This window comes from Salvelinus alpinus, chromosome 20, assembly GCF_045679555.1.
Source record: "Salvelinus alpinus chromosome 20, SLU_Salpinus.1, whole genome shotgun sequence".
Lineage (NCBI taxonomy): Eukaryota > Metazoa > Chordata > Actinopteri > Salmoniformes > Salmonidae > Salvelinus > Salvelinus alpinus.
This window is the reverse complement of record NC_092105.1, coordinates 39,524,960-39,544,504: the sequence shown is the minus strand read 5'-3', so window position 1 is coordinate 39,544,504 and position 19,545 is coordinate 39,524,960. Positions and strand designations below refer to the sequence as shown.

The following is a 19,545-nucleotide window of genomic DNA, read 5'->3' as shown; positions in this document are numbered from 1 at the left end:
TCCACTGCAAATCAACCATTCCAGTGTTTTACTTGCTATATTGTATTTACTTCGCCACCATGGCCTTTTTTTGCCTTCACCTCCCTTATCTCACCTCACTTGCTCACATTGTATATAGACCTGTTTTTCTACTGTATTATTGACTGTATGTTTGTTTTACTCCATGTGTAACTCTGTGTTGTTGTATATGTCGAACTGCTTTGCTTTATCTTGGCCAGGTCGCAATTGTAAATGTGAACGTGTTCTCAACTTGCCTACCTGGTTAAATAAAGGTGAAATAAAAGTAAAATGACCATCAAAATCACTATCTCCATCCATGGCTAATTTAGGAAAGGGCTAATTTGAGCTAGCTTGCTAGCTAGCCAACGGAGGAGAACAACACAATGAGATGCAACAGTTCAAGTTTTTCTGTGAATGATTTATGCTCTCAATGGGATTTGATAGGAGTGACGCCAAATCCAAGTTTGCTTCCCTTGACACTTTTTTTTTGGTGGGCCAGGACCATTCACAGCTGAGCTCGCTAAGTTTAGCTCAACGCTGATTGTCAAATTGTTTATACTTTTTTTGTCAAGGGAGGCCAGATGCTCACTTGCTTCCCTTGCCTTCAATGCTGCGGACGGCAACACTGTCATACTCGTTTGGACCAGACAGCATCAGATAGGTGGCCTACACATAGAGAGACAAAGGGGTGCTGTTTCGTTCGCTCGGGTGTTTTCTCCTGTGAGATACATTCAGCCTCTAGCAAATTGAAGGAAAAATATGAAACACAGAGAGACAAAATATATATTTTTGTATGTTTGTATTGGTCAATTTTTTGGGGAAGCCTGACTTCCCTCGGCTTCCATGAATACACGCTTACAGAAATCGGTGGTGGTAGTCAGTCGTTTTGAACTGTAATGCAGTTAATTGGCGATGATGACATCAAATCGAATATATTTTAATTTGCCACATGCACCGAATACAATAGGTGTAGACTTTATTGTAAAACGCTTACTTACGAGCCCTTTCCCAACAATGCAGAGTTAAAAACTAAGAACATGAGCACAAAAAGCAACAACTAAATAGAAAGACAATAAAATAACAATAATGAAGCTATATACAAGGAGCACGTGTACCGAGTCAATGTGCTGGGGTATGAGTTGTTGAGGTGATTGAGGTAATATGTACATGTAGGTAGGGGTAAAAGTCACTAGGCAATCAAGATAGATAATAAACAGAGTAGCAGCAGGGTGTTTGAAGAGAGAGAAAGAGTGTGTGTGTGTGTGTGTGTGTGTGTGTGTGTGTGTGTGTGTGTGTGTGTGTGTGTGTGTGTGTGTGTGTGTGTGTGTGTGTGTGTGTGTGTGTGTGTGTGTGTGTGTGTGTGTGTGTGTGTGTGTGTGTGTGTGTGTGTGTGTGTGTTGGAGTGTCAGTGTAGTATGTGTGAGTGTGTGGGTAGAGTGAGTCCGCAAAATAAATAAGGGGGTCAATACAAATAGTCCGGGTAGTCATTTGATTAACTGTTCAGCAGTCTTATGGCTTGGGGTTAGAAGCTGTTCAGGAGCATTTTGGTACCAGACATGGTGCTCCAGTACCGCTTACCGTGCGGTAGCAGAGAGAACAGTCTATGACTTGGGTGGCTGGAGTCATTGACAATTTTTAGTGCCTTCCTCTGACACCATCTGGTATCGAGGTTGTGGATGGCAGGGAGCTTGGCCCCAGTGATGTACTGGGCCATACACACTACCCTCTGTAGCGCCTTGTGGTTGAATACCAAGCAGTTGCCATATCAAGCTGTGATGCAGCCAGTCAAGATGGTGCAGCTGTAGAACTTTTTGAGGATCTGAGGGCCCATGCCAAATCTTTTCAGCCTCCTGAGGGGGAAGAGGTGTTGTCGTGCCCTCTTCATGACTGTGTTGTTGTGTTTGGACCATGTGATGTGGACACAAGGAACTTGATGCTCTCAACCGCTCCACTACAGCCCAATCGATGTGAATGGAAGCGGGCTTGGCCCTCCATTTCCTGTATTCCACAATAAGCTAATTTGTCTTGCTAACGTTGAGGGAGAGGTTGTTGTCCTGGCATCACACTGCCAGATCTCTGACCTCCTCCCTGTAGGCTGTCTAATTGTTGCCTGTGATAAGGCCTACCACTGTTGTATCGTCTGCAAACTTAATGATGGTGTTGGAGTCGTGCGTGGCCACATAGTCATGGGTGAACAGGGACTACAGGAGGGGACTAAGCACGCACCCCTGAGGGGCCCCAGTGTTAAGGGTCAGCGTGGTAGATGTGTTATTGCCTGCCCTCACCACCTGGGGGTGGCCCGTCAGGAAGTTAATGATCCAGTTGCAGAGGGAGCTGTTTAATCCCAGGCTTCTTAACTTGGTGATGAGCTTGGAAGGCACTATGGTGTTGAACTCTGAGTTCAATAGAGATTGCGTCATCTGTGGAACTGTTGAGGCGGTATATGAATTGCAGTGGGTCCAGGGTGTCTGGGATGATGGTGTTGATGTGAGCCATGACCAGCCTTTCCAAGCATTTTATGGCTACAGATGTGAGTGCTATGGGGCAATAGTCATTTAGACAGGTTACCTTGGCTTTCTTGGGCACAGGGACTATGGTCTAGGTATTACAGACTGGGTCAGGGAGAGGTTGAAAATGTCAATGAAGACACTTGCCAGCTCGTCAGCGCATAGTCTGAATGTGTGTCCTGGTAATCCGTATGGCCTTGTAACCTTGTGAATGTTAACCTGTTTAAAAATCTTACTCACATCGGCTACGGAGAGTGTGATCACACAGTCGTCTGGAACAGCTGATGCTCTCATGCATAGTTCAGTGTTGCTTGCCTTGCAGAGAGCATAGAAGGCATTTAGCTTGCGTCACTGGGCAGCTAGAGTCTGGGTTTCCCTTTGTAAAAGACATGAACGTGTATTGGGACTGACACAAGCATTATACTCAGATTTTTTACCTCAACATAGTGTGGAATACACATATAAATAATAGCCTAAATGTAGACAAATTTTGCTGGGGGACAACAGAGGTGTCATGCCCATAGGTGGCACAGGTGCACTTGTCCCCTCAGATTTGTCCTGTTAAAATAATAATAATAATCATTATCTTTTTGTAATACTACTAGCCACTTAGCAATTTTATGAAGTTGGCAATCTCCCAACACTATAATTAGCTATTAAAAAGCCATTTCAGGCTATCAATCAAGTTAGTTAGACAAGCTAGCTACTCTATCTTAGCTGGCATGCCTGCTGGCAAGGTTGGTAGACTTTATAAAAGCAAGCAAAAACTAAATGTACTGAATAAGACACATTCCTTTCAATCTTTTACCCAGATTTCAGCAGAGATGCAGAGAAGCATATTTAGTTTATTTAAAAAAAAAGAACCACCCATCAGGAGGATACAGACAGCTCAAGAGGTATGCAGAAAAATATTAAAAATGTTTTTACATAGAATTAAATCGAATGAGTATGACTCTAGATTGCAGGAAGAAGCTGTTTCAGGTTTTTGAAAAATGCAAAATTCTCAAATTTACGGACCGGGGGCGTAGCCCCCCTACTGACTACCCCCCAGTCATCTTCACGTACTTTGTGCCCACTCAGAGTTTTGGGGTGCATGACGCCCCTGGCAATGAGGAGATTTGGGATCTTTCCCCCACAGCATCTTTCCCACGCGCGTTTTAATGGCATTTCCATTGTTTTGGTCGAGTTCCATTGACATCTTTACCGCATCTATGCAAACATACTGAAGTTTGGAAATATGCACCTATGGCCAGGGAGGGATCTTTGTTTGAATGATGACCTATGTCAATCTTGGTACCAACTCTGGCAGACTTCTTTACAGAACAGTACGCCTACAGTAGCTTATGGGTTGTTGCCTGGCTGGTTCCTAAGAAGAAGAAAAAAGGAGCAAAATCATGAGTTAATCTGCTAAAATGAAGACAAAATGCTACGCAGATACAGTATAATTATTAGGATGTAGAAGAACAATTTACATGCAGTTGTTGTCAGCAGCAGCAGAAAGAGAGATCCTCTTCCTCTGATAGGTGGGTTACTGTCAGACAGTAAAACATAGATAGTATTTTAAAAGTAATGTAGGCTAATGATTAACTAGGCTATTGAATCACCAAAACTTATTATAAATAATTTATTATAAATAATTTAGATAGCTACATACCTCCTTTCAGTCAGCCCACTGCCCACCACGTGCGTTCAACAGAGGTCAGCAACAGCAACAGAGGTCAGCAACAGCAACAGAGGTCAGCAACAGAGGTCAGCAACAGTAATGTCTTCATGAAACATCTGCCCTCATCTGGCTCAACACTGAAATACTGAAATAAAGTAACAATTAGACAATTGACAATGTCATGCTGTAGTCTATAGCTCTATTTGGCATATTCAATAACAAACATGTACATTTATTTGTAATAGCTAGCTAGGTATCTTCTGAAGTGGCTAATTAAAGTAGCCTATCCCATAAGCTTTTTCCTGTCTAGCATTAGCTGATTCTGAAATAACCTTATCTACCTAGCCTTTAGTTCATTATATGATTATGGCCCAATGTGTTTCAATTAAATAATCAACTTTGCTTAACTTAATAAATGTAAAAAATGACGTGCATATTGGTAGGGTATTTGCAACAACCTTCCTCCTGCGTCTTCATGCTGGAATGGCCGTTGATGCCTATATAGAACGCCATTATTTTTGTTTTAATCTAAGAGTGTATACTTTTATTAAACGCATTATTTCCACTTGCTTCTATGTAGCATTTAGTTTGCAACAGCAGAGGTTTGTATGAACGTTGCTTTCTGCCACTTAGACCTCGGCAACAATGTTGCAAAATATGATTTCGATCTCCCCCTGCCTGTTTCCGGACGAGACAGCTAGCCTTTTTTCTGACCAGGCGAAATCATGCAGCAGCATCATCAATATGGATATACCTGACAATGCTAAAAAAACTACTAAAACAAGTGAAAATGCAGCTAGTTAGCTGTCATTTCAGAGTTTGATGTGACTGTGTTAGCTTTTGTTTTCTGTTGTTGGCTTAAATCCACATTGCACTCTGGGAAAGGGATAGAACCCTCAAGCCTCTTTGCCTTCAGGTTAATATATATAACCTTTTTTAGTAAAGGGTTCTTTCATCTCGTCAAAATAACCGAAAGGTTCTATATATAACCCCAAATAACCTTTTTTCTAAGAGTGTATTTTATTTGAAAAATGCAACTTTGTGTGTCCACAGGCTTTTAGATGGGGGAAATGTCTACCATCAGGCCTACATTGTTAAGTCCAGACAGCAAGTTCAAGAGTGATGTTCAAGTGCAATAGCGTTTCCATTTTGTGCTAATTTGTCAATAGGCTTTTGAATCAGTTGAGTGTCTTTACTGACTATTTATTGACTATTTACTATTTGGTGTAACCTTGAGCAGACTTAGGCCTAGGGTACTGGTTTCTACTGAAATTGTATATTGCTTAAATTAATTTCTAAGACTTAATTTAAATGATTAGCTGATTATTCATTATATAGTGACATGAATGTCAAGGTTTGTATAAGGATTCAATAATTGTTTAAAGGACATGATTATATTACTACAATTTTTGAATATGGGCCTATTTATAGAGGAGTGGTAGACTTATATTCTTGTTAGACTCCTATTTCAATCAAATGTTGGCACCATGGTTTGTGGAGTAGGAGAAAACTACCCCCAACGAAAGAAAACTACATCCAATAGCCACTTTAAACATATATTATTAGTGGTAAAAATGTGAAGGCCTATATGTGATCATTGTAGCCTATAACAATCATTAATTGTATTTAACAAGTTAAAAAGGTGTTAAGTCCTATATTGCTAAATTATGGAATTATTTTAAATATACCATAGTGACGTTTCTCATTATAATTACATGCAAATATGTTGATATAAACATTTCAAGAATAACTAAGGAAGTCGATACAAAGCCTGCAACAGTTTTCAAATGTAGACTCCTCCCTGCATGTTTAACAAGTGGGCATATGTATACAGATATGCGTTGTCAGATAATAATGTCAGTTTTTTCTGTTCTGGTTTTGTTCTTTTGTTCAATTTAGGATTTATTTCACCCGTGAAAATGATTGGATTGGTTCACCCGTGGGAAAATATCAGGAGTTGGCAACTATAACATTATAAATGGAATTGTAGGCCTATATTTTCAGTGAAATAAAAGCTGACATTGTTACAAAAACATTGGCTATTGTTATATTTGTTAACAAAACCGTTGTTAAGAAGACATTTTTTGACGCTATAAGCATTGCCTATTTGATATTCAAATGTATTGACGTTTTTTTCTTTCATTGATCATTTTGGAATCCTGCGTATGCTGTTATATGTTTAACATTCTCCTATATTTTACAAACATTCTTGCCCAAAACAAAACCACAATATATATTTGCATGTCACGTGAAAGCAACCGACCAACCACATTTAGTTGTCACAGTTCTGTAATCAGTCAGGCAACAAAAAAACGAAAGGGTTATTTGTATTCATCCTTGCTTTGCATTCATGCACTACAAAGCAATATGTTCTGGATCTGAGGGGACTATGTGAGGTTTTCACCGAGAAAAGTTGCATTGGCAGTTGGTCAAACTGAAATGGAGGGTTTGGGAGATAATATCACTTCTGTCCATCGCAGATGTTTTTATTCCTCTGCTCCCAGGACTAACCCAAGCCGGTCTGTACCAGGAGTAACGGTATACACAATTTCGGACAAACCAAACTATTTTGGCTTAGAATCTCTTAAACCATATTCACCTCTTTCTACAATAGCCAGAAATGCGTCACTCACATTTGACTGTCATTTGGGGAGCAGTTGTTATGGTTGCACAATCCCCGACAGCAATCTATTCCAACAGGGTGTGATGAAACCAACTTCTCAGGCGTCTCTATCTGGACACTCATCAGATAAACCAATGCATTTCTCCGGGTTTTCAAGTTCCAACATACACTGCAGTGAAATGCAGTCCAGACTGAAAGACGTTGGAAATGTTTACCAAGGCTACACGGGTCTTTACCCGAGAATCTCTGGATACATTGATGTACCTGTTGTGACATGGGCTGGTCCTGGAGATCCGAGGCATGAGGACTATCAGCAATTGAACTGGGCTAATAGTTGGAGCAATCCGCTGTATTATGCCAGAGAACAGAAGCAAGGCTCACAATTCTGGAAGTCATCCCTCACAGGTAGGTTATATCTTCTGTAACCTCTTCTTTGAACTATTATTTCACCCACTTGAATTTTAGTCTGTTTTTAATTGACTTGTTCAGTTTAGCCCAACCGAGGAATCCAGAAGAATAATAAACAAAGTCTATGCATTAGCCTGAGAAAAAAAACTGCGAATCAAATATTATGACTTTCGATGTAACTTTACGTAGCCTATGTAAAAAAAAAATGTCAGAAAACGTCCTACACATAAAGACCACACTATTAACTGTAAATTACGTTTAGTGGTCATTTGTTTTCGTCTTCTCGAAACATGAACTGTCTTCTTGTTCCATACTTGTGTAGAGGAAGCAGTAATGAACCAGCCAGATGTCTGCACTTCATACCGACGTGGGAGGAAGAAACGGGTGCCCTACACGAAACTACAGCTCAAGGAACTTGAACGAGAGTACACCATTTGCAAGTTTATTACCAAGGAGAAAAGACAACGGATAGCTTCTTCCACCAACTTGTCTGAGAGACAAGTAACAATATGGTTTCAAAATCGTCGTGTCAAAAACAAGAAGCTTATATCAAAAGATAGAGACCTTGAAACTTTCTCTTGATTTTTTAATTTCACCATTTATGAAATGCTGAATTGTCTCAGGTATTAGTCTCACAATATTTTGGTAAATATTTATATTCGTGTGTTATAATGTGTGCTGACTGATAGACTGAGCTGCTGTCAATTGTTTAGAGCTATATTAAATCATATATTCTGATGTTGAATTTGTATTTGTGCAATTTTGAAAAAATATTTTTCCTGCTCTTTATTTAAACTTTTTTTGTTGAAATTATAGGCCTGGGTTGGGTTATGTAGGTCAAATTCCAAGTATATTGTAAGAATATCATATCACCTATATGTATTTTAAAGATTGGTCTACATTTGGGGTCCGTTTCCCCAGACAAAGATTAAGCCTAGTCCTGGACAAAAAAAACATTCTTAATGTAGAATCTCTATTGACAGTGATTCTTAATGTAGAATCTCTATTGACAGTGATTCTTAATGTAGAATCTCTATTGACAGTGCTAGTCCTGGACTAATAAGCATTCTCAATGGAGAATCTCCGTTATGGATACATTTGTTTCAAGGTCAAAGCTTGTTCGAAAAAGTGACCCCACATTTAGTCCTACAATTACGTACATTTGTGTTGATAAGGTAAAATATGTTTGCCAAAGAAAATGGTGAATTAGGTATGATTGGGCCAATAAAATATAATAATTTCCCGACAATCATTGTTTTTTCCCTCATATTTCTAAGACGTATCAAGTCCGTTCTTAAACACTAAGTGTGCTTGTCATGTATATGGTCTAACAACATTCCAATTTTAGCAATGTGGCTGTGAGGGTATGCAGTCCTATAGGCCTATATACTTGCACGTAAGCCTACTTAAAGTTGTGCGATTAGGCCCGTATTTGATCATATCATTTCAAATATATAGTAATATTTTATATTTCGACGAGAATGTTGTGTAACGGATATAAAGCAAACATTCAACTCAAAGGAGACATTTCCACCACGCAGAATTAGCTGAATGTTTACAATCAGGTCTTACTAATTACACATAGGCTACTATATAGGTTCTAAGAGAAAGTCATATCGGTATGTAGGCCATCGCGAGGGAACCAATTCCATAATTCCACTAGAACTGCGGGTGTTTATCAATAGGTAGGCTTAAGGTCTATATCAATCTAATCTATCAATCAATCAAAACATTTTCATGATCATTGTTTATGACAATGTTATATACATTTTCATTCTGACCTATTGTAAATACTATGCTCTCACTCAAAGGAATGAATGATACAATTGCAACTATTCATGGACTTGTTTCGCCATCTACTGGTTTCAGCACGCAATTTCTCCACAAGAGGGATTTTCTTTAAAACAAATAACTGAATTGAAAAACAATTTTATTGCGAATAAAATGAACAAAGTTGATTGAAAATCGTTATATTCTATATGCTGAAAAATCATAGTCGGTTTGGGGACATTTTTTATGAAAATATAACAACCTACCATTTGGTGTGAGCGCAACATTTACCCACCCACGGAGGCACAGAAAACGACAAGAGTTCATATAAAACATACGTCTGAACTTAAGTTTTAGTGCTGTTGGCTATTATCTTACGGAGGGATCCACCCACATCAAAAGTTGCATGCATTATCTTTCAAGAAAGGACATCAGAGGCGATTCTTTGTTTTAATCAGTGAACAATCGCCTCTGCCAAGAAACTACACCAAACATGCACTTGGACTTGTTTTTGCTTAATCTGAGCTCTCTGGACATTGACCTTGAACTATACCAATATGAAACGCTTTCAGTAAAACGTTGGCTTTTGCAATATGCGTACGATATATTTTGGTCCTCAGTTTCTATGAGTGGCTAAAAATAATGTCGTTTTAGGGTATTCTTAAATTTACTAGACTCGTAAAAGATGGGAGGCCACGCTGTCGCCTTTCTTTCCGGAGACGGAGCGTTTACAAATGTCATTTCTCGAGTCCGAAGATCCTGACTGTCTAGCTTTGCTGGGAAAACTAAAGGATAAGTATTAGTTAGCCTAGGTAAGATGACTGATCTAGATATGTGTCAAAGGCCAGTATGAAAACAATTGTTTAGAGTATGCTATGCTAATATCGATATTATAGGAATCAGGAAGCTAGTAATTTATCTGGTGAAATTGATAAAAAATATATATATATTTATGTAGGCTAGTCTAATCCAGTTGCTTACATATTTATAACCAGGGTGGTAAATTAAAAGTATAAAAAGGGGAAATGTCTTTACTGTAGGCTATATTGTCAAGAGATAATAGCCTATTATTTAAAAGTGTGAACAAAAAATCCGTTCATATAATTTTTTATTTATCAAAAATGAATCATAGCGTATAGGCCCAAACATAATTTGTATTTTTCAGATGGCACAAAGGGTAGGCTAAATAAGAGTATAGTAGGCTATCTATTATTATTTCCAATATAGTTATTCGTTCGTTATCATACTATGGTCTTCTCAGAAGAAATTCATTTAAAGGTAGGCCTATGCGAGGCTACCGTTTTGTTTTAACATTGCAGGCCTATTTTTTTGTGTTACTTTTCTATACACTAAACTGTTACTAAACTGTAGAGGGGTATGTGTAGACCTATATCCATGAGTTGTGAATAGGGGACGAATCGTTCGTTAGTAGGATTAGTATTATTGCTTTGAGATTGTATGAAAAAAATAATACTGCATAGCCTATAATATAGTGGTGGTTATTGGACTTGTAGCAACCATACCTGTCTGTCAATCGTCAATGACTTGTGAGCCCTATAGATAGTTTTAGGAATAGCCTTCACAGAAAACTATCCATATGTCTATGTTAATCTTGGTTATTTTATAGAAATGTTTTTTTTTTTTACACTGCTGCCTTATAATTGTAGCTAAATCTTAGTCACCTCACATAAACCAGCCTGGCTAGCTATATTATCTCTCAACTTGAGCATGTTTTGCGTAAATTACATTGTCTTGCATTGAACATATAGCCAATTGTTTTTCAATTATAACAATAATCAGTATCATCATAGTTCAGAAACATAGCAACAGTACCTTATAATAATATATTGGCATTGAAAACGGTCTCTTTGATTTTGATAGAGCCATCTAACCAACACCTTTCCATTTGACGATTCTGTATATAATTTCTCTACGAGAATAACACTCTCATTTGTATTTCTCATATAAGGCTATGCATTTTTTATTTTACTCTTGCATAACATTACCTTGTGGAATATCTTGCCTTGCAGTATTAAGGCCAAGGGTGGGACTGAACAACATGTTTTGCATATCACGTGACACTGTATGAGCAAATCAACAATTACCTTCCCTTTATTCATTAGGAGTCTCTAAAAAGGGTTGTAAGAAGCGTTTGAGAGAGCTCCATGGAAATGTGTGAGCGCAATCTTCTGAATTCTGGCTATGTTGGTTCTCTGTTGAATTTTCCTACCCCGGAGTCGTTATATTTTTCCAACCTGCGGGGCAATGGAGCTCATCTCTCTGGGCTGCATCAGATTTCCTACAACAGGCGAGAGGTGTGCTCGCTCCCGTGGACTTCCCCAAGTTCGTGCACATCTCCGCCTCAGAGCCGCGCCTTCAGTGGCTACTCTCCGCCGTTTCTATCCAATTCAGTGCCTGTAAATACTAATCCCAACAACCACAACAAGGGACCACTTGACGAGTCCAATAAATACTACTTTCAGGATGTAAACCACAAGCCAGAAGAACCTGCTAGACATGCGCAGGCCTTTTCTGGTGAACATGGAGTTATCAATTTCGGTAGCTCGAAATATGAATTTTCGAACTTGGACAGACGGTCCCATAATTCCGGTGCACAACACGAACTGAATCCCACCAACCAGGCAAGTGCCGCCGGCTTCAAGCAGTCGGCCCATTCAATTCCCACAATTCAACCATCTTCAAGTAATGCAGGTGCCAGGGCGTCGTTTTCTCATGGTAAGATACTTCTAACGGTTTCTAAACTGTATGTCGAGACTATTTATTTCACCTCCAAATCATAGTTCTTGTTTTGTTATATTTTATGTTTACACAGTGATAATTGCAGACCATGCCTGCATGCTTCTGGATTCTCGAAAATATATATATATATTTTCTTACCAAGTGTGGGAGATCCACAAGTGTATCCACAAGTTGCTAAGGACTGTTTTTTTTCTTTCTCCAGATGCACCCTGGTGCTCTTCACAAGTGAAACCCAGAAAAAAGAGAAAACCATACACAAAGCCACAGCTCGCTGAACTTGAGAACGAATATATGATGAACGAGTTCATAAACAGGCAAAAAAGGAAGGAACTCTCTGAAAGACTGGACTTGAGTGATCAACAAGTCAAAATATGGTTTCAGAACCGCAGAATGAAAAAGAAGAGGCTGATGATGCGTGACCATGCATTTTCCATGTACTGACAGCCTTGGGTCTTGATAATGACCTCGTGTGGCTTCGGTTCAGACAAGCGCAGCCACTTCAAACCTCTGTCCTGAGCCACTGATCTTGGCAATATAGTTATAGGCCTATAATTTTTTTTAATTTTAAGAACGATTTATTGTATATTTTGGATGGTTATACAAACAACTGAGCTTGTGAATTGTTGTTACTTTTGGCCTTGTATTATTAGTTAGTTGGTGATGAAGAAAGCATAATTTATTTTCTGAAAGTCACATATTGAACTTGTGTTTGAGTGTTTGTAAAGCATGCGATTTAGGTCAATAGGATACTTCTTGGCCTAATGATTTTATTCAACGACTCACACACTATATCTAAGCGTATAATAAGGTATGGTCATGTCAATGGATGATTGTTTTTAATATAGGTAAGCTATGCAAGCGTTCATTTATTTGATTTGTTTCTGGGACATGAATGTTATTTATAATTGAATCTTAATACATGTATAAGTTATGTAGGCTTATTGTATTGACGAAATACACAATGATTATATGGTTAGAAATGTATATTGCTCATATCTGTGATCAGTCCTGCTACTAGGCCTTCACAATTGCTCGTCCAAGCTCAAGTTCGTGTTTTGTCGGTGGAAAAATGAACCATGAAATGTGTTTTGGATTTTTTTTTTTAAATGTGTTTGCATGTCTATCTAATTCAACACAATAAATGTGTTTTTGTCTTGTTTTTTTGTGTGTTTGAGTTTGCGTAATGGTCCATAATGCAGCCTCCATTTTTCTGCTGCATTCAAAGCGCTTGGGTGGCTCTAGTATTCTCTGTAGGCCTATAACTGCATTGGGGGTCCAGTTTATGAATAATTAGAACAGTTTACTGGCACATATCATGTGTGATATTGGTATCGACGTTATATCGAAAAGCTACATATTTTACATCAATGCATACAATTCCATGACGACTTGGTGTACATGTACATGCAGGTACATGTGCACATTTGTGTTGACATTTGAGGCTACATACATTGCTCAAAATGCCACTATAACACTTGTGGTGCTATTTCATCATATCTGTCCAGCACGTAGGGTATAATTTACTGCATAGTTAGGCCTATGTGGATTCCACTTAGTATACCGCAGTACCTACTGCTACGATTACATGTTTGTATTATCTATTTATTCAAGCGGCACATCGACACATACAGGCTAGGCTATTCCGAAACAGACCTACAGGAATTGACTACTTACTGAATATGATCGCTCTCACTCCTTAGCCTATGATCTTTACCGTTTTGTTTGCTTGTAAATATTCAATTTAATAGCCTACCTTACATGAATTCATTGATTGTTAAATGTATAAATGGTTTTGGGGTTTTAGAGGGCGTAACTTGTAGGATATATTCAGTGGTGGAAAAAATACCAATTTGTCATACTTGAGTAAAAGTAAAGATACCTCAATAGAAAATGACCCAAGTGAAAGTCCCCCAGTACAATACTACTTGAGTAAAATTCTAAGTAGACTTTTGGTTTTAAATATAGCCTACTTAAGTATAAAAAGTTAATGAAATTGCTAAAATATACTTAACTATCAAAAGTAAAAGTATATATAATTTATATAAATAATTTCAAATTCCTTATATTAAGGAAACCAGATGGGACGATTTTCTTGTTTTTCTAATTTATTTATAGCCAGGGGCACACTTAAAAACTCAGACATCATCTACAAATTAAGCATTTGTTTTTAAAGATTCTGCCATGTCAGATCCTTCAAAGCATTCGAAATGTAAGGACTGCTTTTGAGTGTCGGGGAAAATGTATGGAGTAAAACCTACATCATTTTTTTTAGGAATGAGGCAGAGTAAAAGTGGTCAAAAATATACATAGTAAAGTAAAGATACCCCCCAAAACTACTTAATTAGTACTTTAAAGTATTTTTACTTGAGTGCTTTACATCACTGGATATATTGTCATCTTTGGTTGGCTATCAGGGACGCAGGAGGCTATAGGCCTAACTGTTAGAAAAAATCTACCATTATTCCCAAAGCACACAAGCGCTTGAAGTGCTTCAGAATGGCCTATAGCTAAACATTTGTTGTTAATGTTCCGTTATTTACCTTATGACTCTGAAATTATATTTAGCTAGTTTACAATCCCATTGTTTTAAAGCGATCAAAGGGGAATGGAGTGGGTTTTTGGTCCAGCAAGGTATTTTTATGAGAACTCTGCCAGATGACGTCTGCTCATGCTCTCAAGATAGGAGGGCGCCAAAACAAAGTTAAGGTCAAGTTAGTGTGTAATCTTGCGTTGCAAAATACGCACTCAAACTCGTTTTGGCATGAATACAACAACAATCAATTTATTTTTGTTTTTGTGTGCTTTAAAGACGTGGTATTTGCAAGAAGGAATCTATCTATTTGATGACACATCCGCATGAGACGGGCGTGAAAACAAGGCCCAAATCGCCCATTTTGTCTACAAGGACCGTTTTGCAGGTTACTCATTGTTGCGTTGTCAACCAACCTGTACTCATTGCCAATGCAATTTATTTTGCATTATGCTACTGTTGGTAGTATAGGACTAGATAATGTTGTTTTGATATAGTTAGTACATGGGTAGCATGTACAGTACTCTCTGCTCTTTGTGTAGCTCCTAGTTTTTGGGAATTCTTTCTGGGTAATTTGTGCGTAATTACTTTTTAACATTGTATTAACTCGTGTGTTTCACGGTTTATTTTTCACTGGAAGATTAATAGAAATAATGATAATATAATCAAGTGTTTTTTCACATTCATTGTGTGTTTAAGATTGAGAATATTTCACTGTAGTACACTATATAGAAAAATAACACGAGCTAAACGCATTTCGGGGAGACTGAGGGGAAAACGTGTCATTACAAAAACATTTGCATTTGGGCCAAGTTTTTCAGTCCAAACAGCAACGCTCAAACATCATGTGTTATTATTGTTCTCAGGGTTGCACGCAGGGTTATTTATATATGCTATAGCCTACTATGCTTTTCCTGTGGGTTTGAGGATCTAAATATATAACTTGTTACTTTTAGTGCCCCCAAAAAAATAAAAAATAATTCTGTATTGTGTTCCTGTCGAAAGAAACGTAGATTTTTTTGTGTGTAGATTTTTATCCGTGCAAATAATACTAGGGATGTAATAGAACATGGGACGTTGGGCCCACAATTACAGATCTAATTAGTTAGGGATTTGCTATGGTGAATGCTATACTGTTTACTTCCCTTTCACGTTATTTATATTATGTAATAGGCATATGTATTTCTATAAAGTGAAAAATGGTGTAACTTGAAAATTAAACTCCTGTAGACTATCTTCTAAAATAGTGTTGAAAGTAGACTAGACATAGGCCACGGTTTCAAAATGTCTAAAGCACAAAGTAATCGCCACCCACCATAGTGTTTTTCCTCCAACAGCTACAAGATACACTTAAACTAGAACACTTCCTTTTGTCTGTGCAATAAAATGATTTGAGTGCCGACGTTATTGGTGATTGCTTGGTGCACATCGTCTCAGACCGCAGACGGTCAAAGCCAGCAGAGATGTTTTGTACTTGGCAGTGCAAAGCCTTCCTGCAGCCAATCATGCTGATGACGCTTCTATTTTTAATTTACATTTTGGAAGAACTTATCCGGAGAACCACTAATTACATATGTACGAGGAAAATGAACGATTCTGGATTTGGGGCGAACAACCAGGTAAAGAATTTCCATGTATCCCTTTGTCAGGCCTGGATGTTTTTGAAATCGGAAAATACAAAAAATATGAATGCTCGGAGAAAATATAGGGCCTGGAAATATAATGGAAGCGAGTCAAAATATAGTTGATGTTGAAATCAGAAAAGTATATTTCCCCCACATAGTCCTAATCTTTCTCTATAATTAAGTTGTCTTTATATGTCTCTCTTTCTTGTTTTCATTCTCTTCATGTTTTTCTTTTCTACCTTTCACCTTTTCTGTGTTTTTGGTATCCTATGTGGATTATGTAATATCATTTGAGATTAGGTTTGTGAAGATTGTTTTGGTGCATTTTGTGCATTTGTTTTTGTATTGTTGAGGCACGAGCGTTAAAAATGTACGTTTGTTTTATCTATCCGTCCAAGTTATTACGCGCGTAACTTGTGCGTAATTGTAGGCTAATGTTAAATGTGTGAGTATAGTTTTGGATGCGAAGTAGACTGTGCACGAGGGAACATTCTGTGCCCTTTAACTTGGACTCCAAGGGGAGGTCAACTACAAGTATTTCTTAATATGTATTCAACTACCATGATACATAAATGTCATACTTTCATAATAGTGCGCACATATAGGGCTTGCATGGAATACATACAAAGTTGTGAGTTTGTCATTCTATAACTCGAATTCTATTGCAATAACCCATTGATGAAATATCTCAGGGATTGTTTAGTAATGTCTATTTCGGAGGGCGAGCGCAGATCTACATAGGAGTTGCTTCTGAATCCAGGCAACCAATGAACTGTCGTGTGCGCTCACATGAGTTGCTCTAGACAGTTCTTAATGACTGATATTGATATATGGTAATTCCTTAACCGGATCACATGACACAATTACCTCGAGAATCGATAAAGATGAATTGCACGTCAGCCTACGTTTCCGATTTTTTCTCCCTCGCGGGTCCTTTCCACGCGCCTATGGTGCAATAGATAGACAAAGTTTAACACACTCAAGCTGCCAATTCTATTTCGCTATAGCAAAAGGGTGAAGGGGAGAGATGGCGGAGTACGATGAGCGTGGCAACTGTGCGTCAAATATGTATTTACCGAGTTGTACATATTACGTTTCGGCGCCTGATTTTTCTTCAGTCTCCTCGTTTTTACCCCAGACTACTTCGTGTCAAATAAATTTTCCTTATTCTTCCAACATAGCTCAAGTCCAACCTGTTCGAGAAGTGTCTTTCAGAGACTATGGACTGGATCACTCAAACAAATGGCATTACAGGGGCAATTACGCTTCTTACTATTCAACGGACGAGATAATGCACCGAGACTTAATCCAGTCGTCGAACAGGGCGGAAATGATATTCAAAAATGATTCCTTGTACGGCCATCACGGCGGTACGAGCTCGCCATGCAATTTCTTCACAAATGTCGGCCGAAATGGGGTTCTTCCACAAGGGTTCGATCAGTTCTTAGAGACTGTTAACTCTGAGAAGCCCAACCCTGACGACTCAAAACAAAAGACACACTCCAGTCTCCCCGGAGATGCTGCGTGTAATAAACAGACTTCAGATAGGCCTACATCTGAGGAGTCTAAACGAGACCCAACTGAGGACATGGACGAAGATGATTATTCGATATCAAACTGCGCTGGGGACAAGAACAACGGCCCAAGTAGGTACAAGCATTAAATGGGGTTATAGTAAGTCCACTACTTTTGTCGGTCCGATTTTATGTGCCCCTTTATAAGCATGCAAAGGTTTTATATACCCCAATAAGATTTACTTTTCTGTTGTTAAAATATTTACGATGGGAAGGCAGTTTAGGTGAGCTGTACTGCAATATTTCTGATGTGTTGTGTTTTCTGAATTAATTAAAGTTCTCTGATTCGCTTGCATTGTGTAAATTACAATGCAAGCATGTTTATTAGGCCTATTTGTTTATGACAATGCATTTACAAAGTAATAAAATAATGATATAAACAGAGAGTTAGGCAATGCTGCAATATTCGAGATAGAGGAGAGCCTACGTAGGCTATAGGCCTAGGCTATGGGAAGAGGTTGTCTTTGGCTGCATAATAATGGTTTACCTATAACTTCGAGAATAACCGTGTAGGACAGACATGGACTCACAATGTGTGTGTGTGTGTGTGTGTGTGTGTGTGTGTGTGTGTGTGTGCGCGCGCGCTCACTCGCGCGTGCACGAGCATATCTGCTTGTGTGTTTGTGGATGCATGCGGGACGATCATCTTTTTACTCGGCTAACTTGTTAATTATGTTCTTTACTGACTAACATTGAGCCAACTTTGATCTGAACTACATTGTACTACATATTTGTCGTAAATAAAGTGTTTTGTCTTTGTTTAGGTTCTTCAAAGTCCAGAAAAAAGAGATGCCCCTACTCCAAATACCAGATCCGAGAACTTGAACGAGAATTCTTTTTCAATGTGTACATAAACAAGGAGAAGCGGCTCCAGTTGTCAAGGATGTTAAACCTGACAGATCGACAAGTGAAGATTTGGTTCCAGAACAGAAGAATGAAAGAGAAAAAGCTCAACCGGGACCGGCTTCAGTATTTCACTGGGAATCCCTTATTCTGAACCCTACGCATTTGGAGTCAATAGTTGCTAAATGCTTCACAACAGATTGAATAAAGAGTTGTTTTTTTGGGGGGGACATCTCATAATCTATCAAAACAACAGAAGGTGAAACACCGCACAGCATAATGAACATTGCAAACAGGCTGGATCTATCTATGCAAGGCTCTTGGCATCTGCCACTTACTTACCTCAATGAACACATGAATCCTGTTATTTAAAATAAGATTCAATCCAGTGAAGAAATCATCCAGGAGACCTCGTCATAATGTCCATTTGTATATCATTATACTAATTAATTATAATCTCTAGGCTATGCATATCTTTTTTATTTATTTAAGTTTACATGGTGGCGTTTGGTGGATTCTAAAATATTGCAGTAAGCAACGCGTACTTTGAGTAGATTAATCAATCAAGTAGACTACAATAAGTAATTTATAATAGTAGAATTGTGTATGCATTTAGTAGACGCATGTGATGTATATTGTGGTTATGTGATATCAAAATAAAGTAAACATGGCAAATGTAGTTATGCGTTACCTCATATAATTGCAATCACAACGAACTAATTTCGTATAACTTTGGTCAGGATCCACATTTGGCATCGAAAAAAAGTTATGCATAATTTCATACAATTCAACAAGGTTTTTAATACTCCACTATAGAGATGTTCTTGTCAAAGCAATCTGATATATTTGTAAAGGACCAATTGCACTGGCACTAGTAGTTATATCAGTAGGCCACAGGACTATACAGCGAATTTCCTGTTATTGTAGCCAAGCAGTAGCGTCTCTTACTTGCTTCAACTTCAAAGTTTAGACTAGACCTTTTATTCCCTTTATTTTGTCTTACACTTAGGCGGTTTTCTAAACCTTGAACCGTCTAGACAGTATACTAAAAACTAGCTGTAAATGTCTAAATTGGGGGCTATTGGACCCTCTGGCCACTCCAAATGCGGCCCTACCCCAAAATAGTCGAGAAGAATGCAGTAGGCTACTGTTTACTTGTCAGGCTATTGAGTTTAAAGGAACGCAAAATGTACACGACCAAAATGATCTATTACGTTATATAAGTCTTTATAGTATATATTT

General features: G+C 38.3%; 4 protein-coding genes across 5 annotated transcripts in view; all 4 read left to right on the top strand.

The window, feature by feature from the left end:
• The first annotated feature begins 6,529 nt into the window (after positions 1-6,529).
• On the top strand, positions 6,530-8,673 carry LOC139547237 (homeobox protein Hox-D13-like). Its single transcript, XM_071356310.1, has 2 exons — positions 6,530-7,198; positions 7,524-8,673. Exons 1-2 carry the CDS (start codon positions 6,610-6,612, stop codon positions 7,781-7,783), a joined length of 849 nt encoding a protein of 282 aa, XP_071212411.1. The 5' UTR covers positions 6,530-6,609; the 3' UTR covers positions 7,784-8,673.
• A 2,432-nt stretch (positions 8,674-11,105) lies between these two features.
• LOC139547236 (homeobox protein Hox-D12a-like) lies at positions 11,106-12,890 on the top strand. Its single transcript, XM_071356309.1, has 2 exons — positions 11,106-11,707; positions 11,934-12,890. The coding sequence occupies exons 1-2, from the start codon at positions 11,137-11,139 to the stop codon at positions 12,170-12,172; spliced, it is 810 nt and encodes a 269-aa protein (XP_071212410.1). The 5' UTR covers positions 11,106-11,136; the 3' UTR covers positions 12,173-12,890.
• Positions 12,891-15,696: 2,806 nt separating this feature from the next.
• LOC139546842 (homeobox protein Hox-D3a) overlaps positions 15,697-19,545 on the top strand; it is a 40,613-nt gene continuing 36,764 nt past the window's right edge. The window contains exon 1 of the mRNA XM_071355701.1: positions 15,697-15,880. The gene's annotated coding sequence lies outside the window, so the exon portion shown is untranslated. The remainder of the gene's footprint in view (positions 15,881-19,545) is intronic.
• Positions 16,677-18,982, top strand: hoxd11a (homeobox D11a). Of its 2 annotated transcripts, none has more exons than XM_071355704.1 (2): positions 16,677-17,536; positions 18,225-18,395. In XM_071355704.1, exons 1-2 carry the CDS (start codon positions 16,914-16,916, stop codon positions 18,283-18,285), a joined length of 684 nt encoding a protein of 227 aa, XP_071211805.1. In that variant the 5' UTR covers positions 16,677-16,913; the 3' UTR covers positions 18,286-18,395. The 2 variants fall into 2 exon arrangements, with proteins under 2 accessions (XP_071211805.1, XP_071211804.1); XM_071355703.1 differs by having other exon boundaries at positions 16,688-17,532; positions 18,225-18,982.

Bases quoted from the DNA above. Each gene is read 5' to 3' on its own strand.
- LOC139547237 (XM_071356310.1), top strand. From the start codon at position 6,610: ATGGAGGGTTTGGGAGATAATATCACTTCTGTCCATCGCAGATGTTTT. The intron at 7,199-7,523 runs GTAGGTTATATC...ATACTTGTGTAG, and splicing joins CTGGAAGTCATCCCTCACAG to AGGAAGCAGTAATGAACCAG.
- hoxd11a (XM_071355703.1), top strand. From the start codon at position 16,914: ATGGCGGAGTACGATGAGCGTGGCAACTGTGCGTCAAATATGTATTTA. The intron at 17,533-18,224 runs GTAGGTACAAGC...GTCTTTGTTTAG, and splicing joins GGACAAGAACAACGGCCCAA to GTTCTTCAAAGTCCAGAAAA.
- LOC139547236 (XM_071356309.1), top strand. From the start codon at position 11,137: ATGGAAATGTGTGAGCGCAATCTTCTGAATTCTGGCTATGTTGGTTCT. The intron at 11,708-11,933 runs GTAAGATACTTC...TTCTTTCTCCAG, and splicing joins CAGGGCGTCGTTTTCTCATG to ATGCACCCTGGTGCTCTTCA.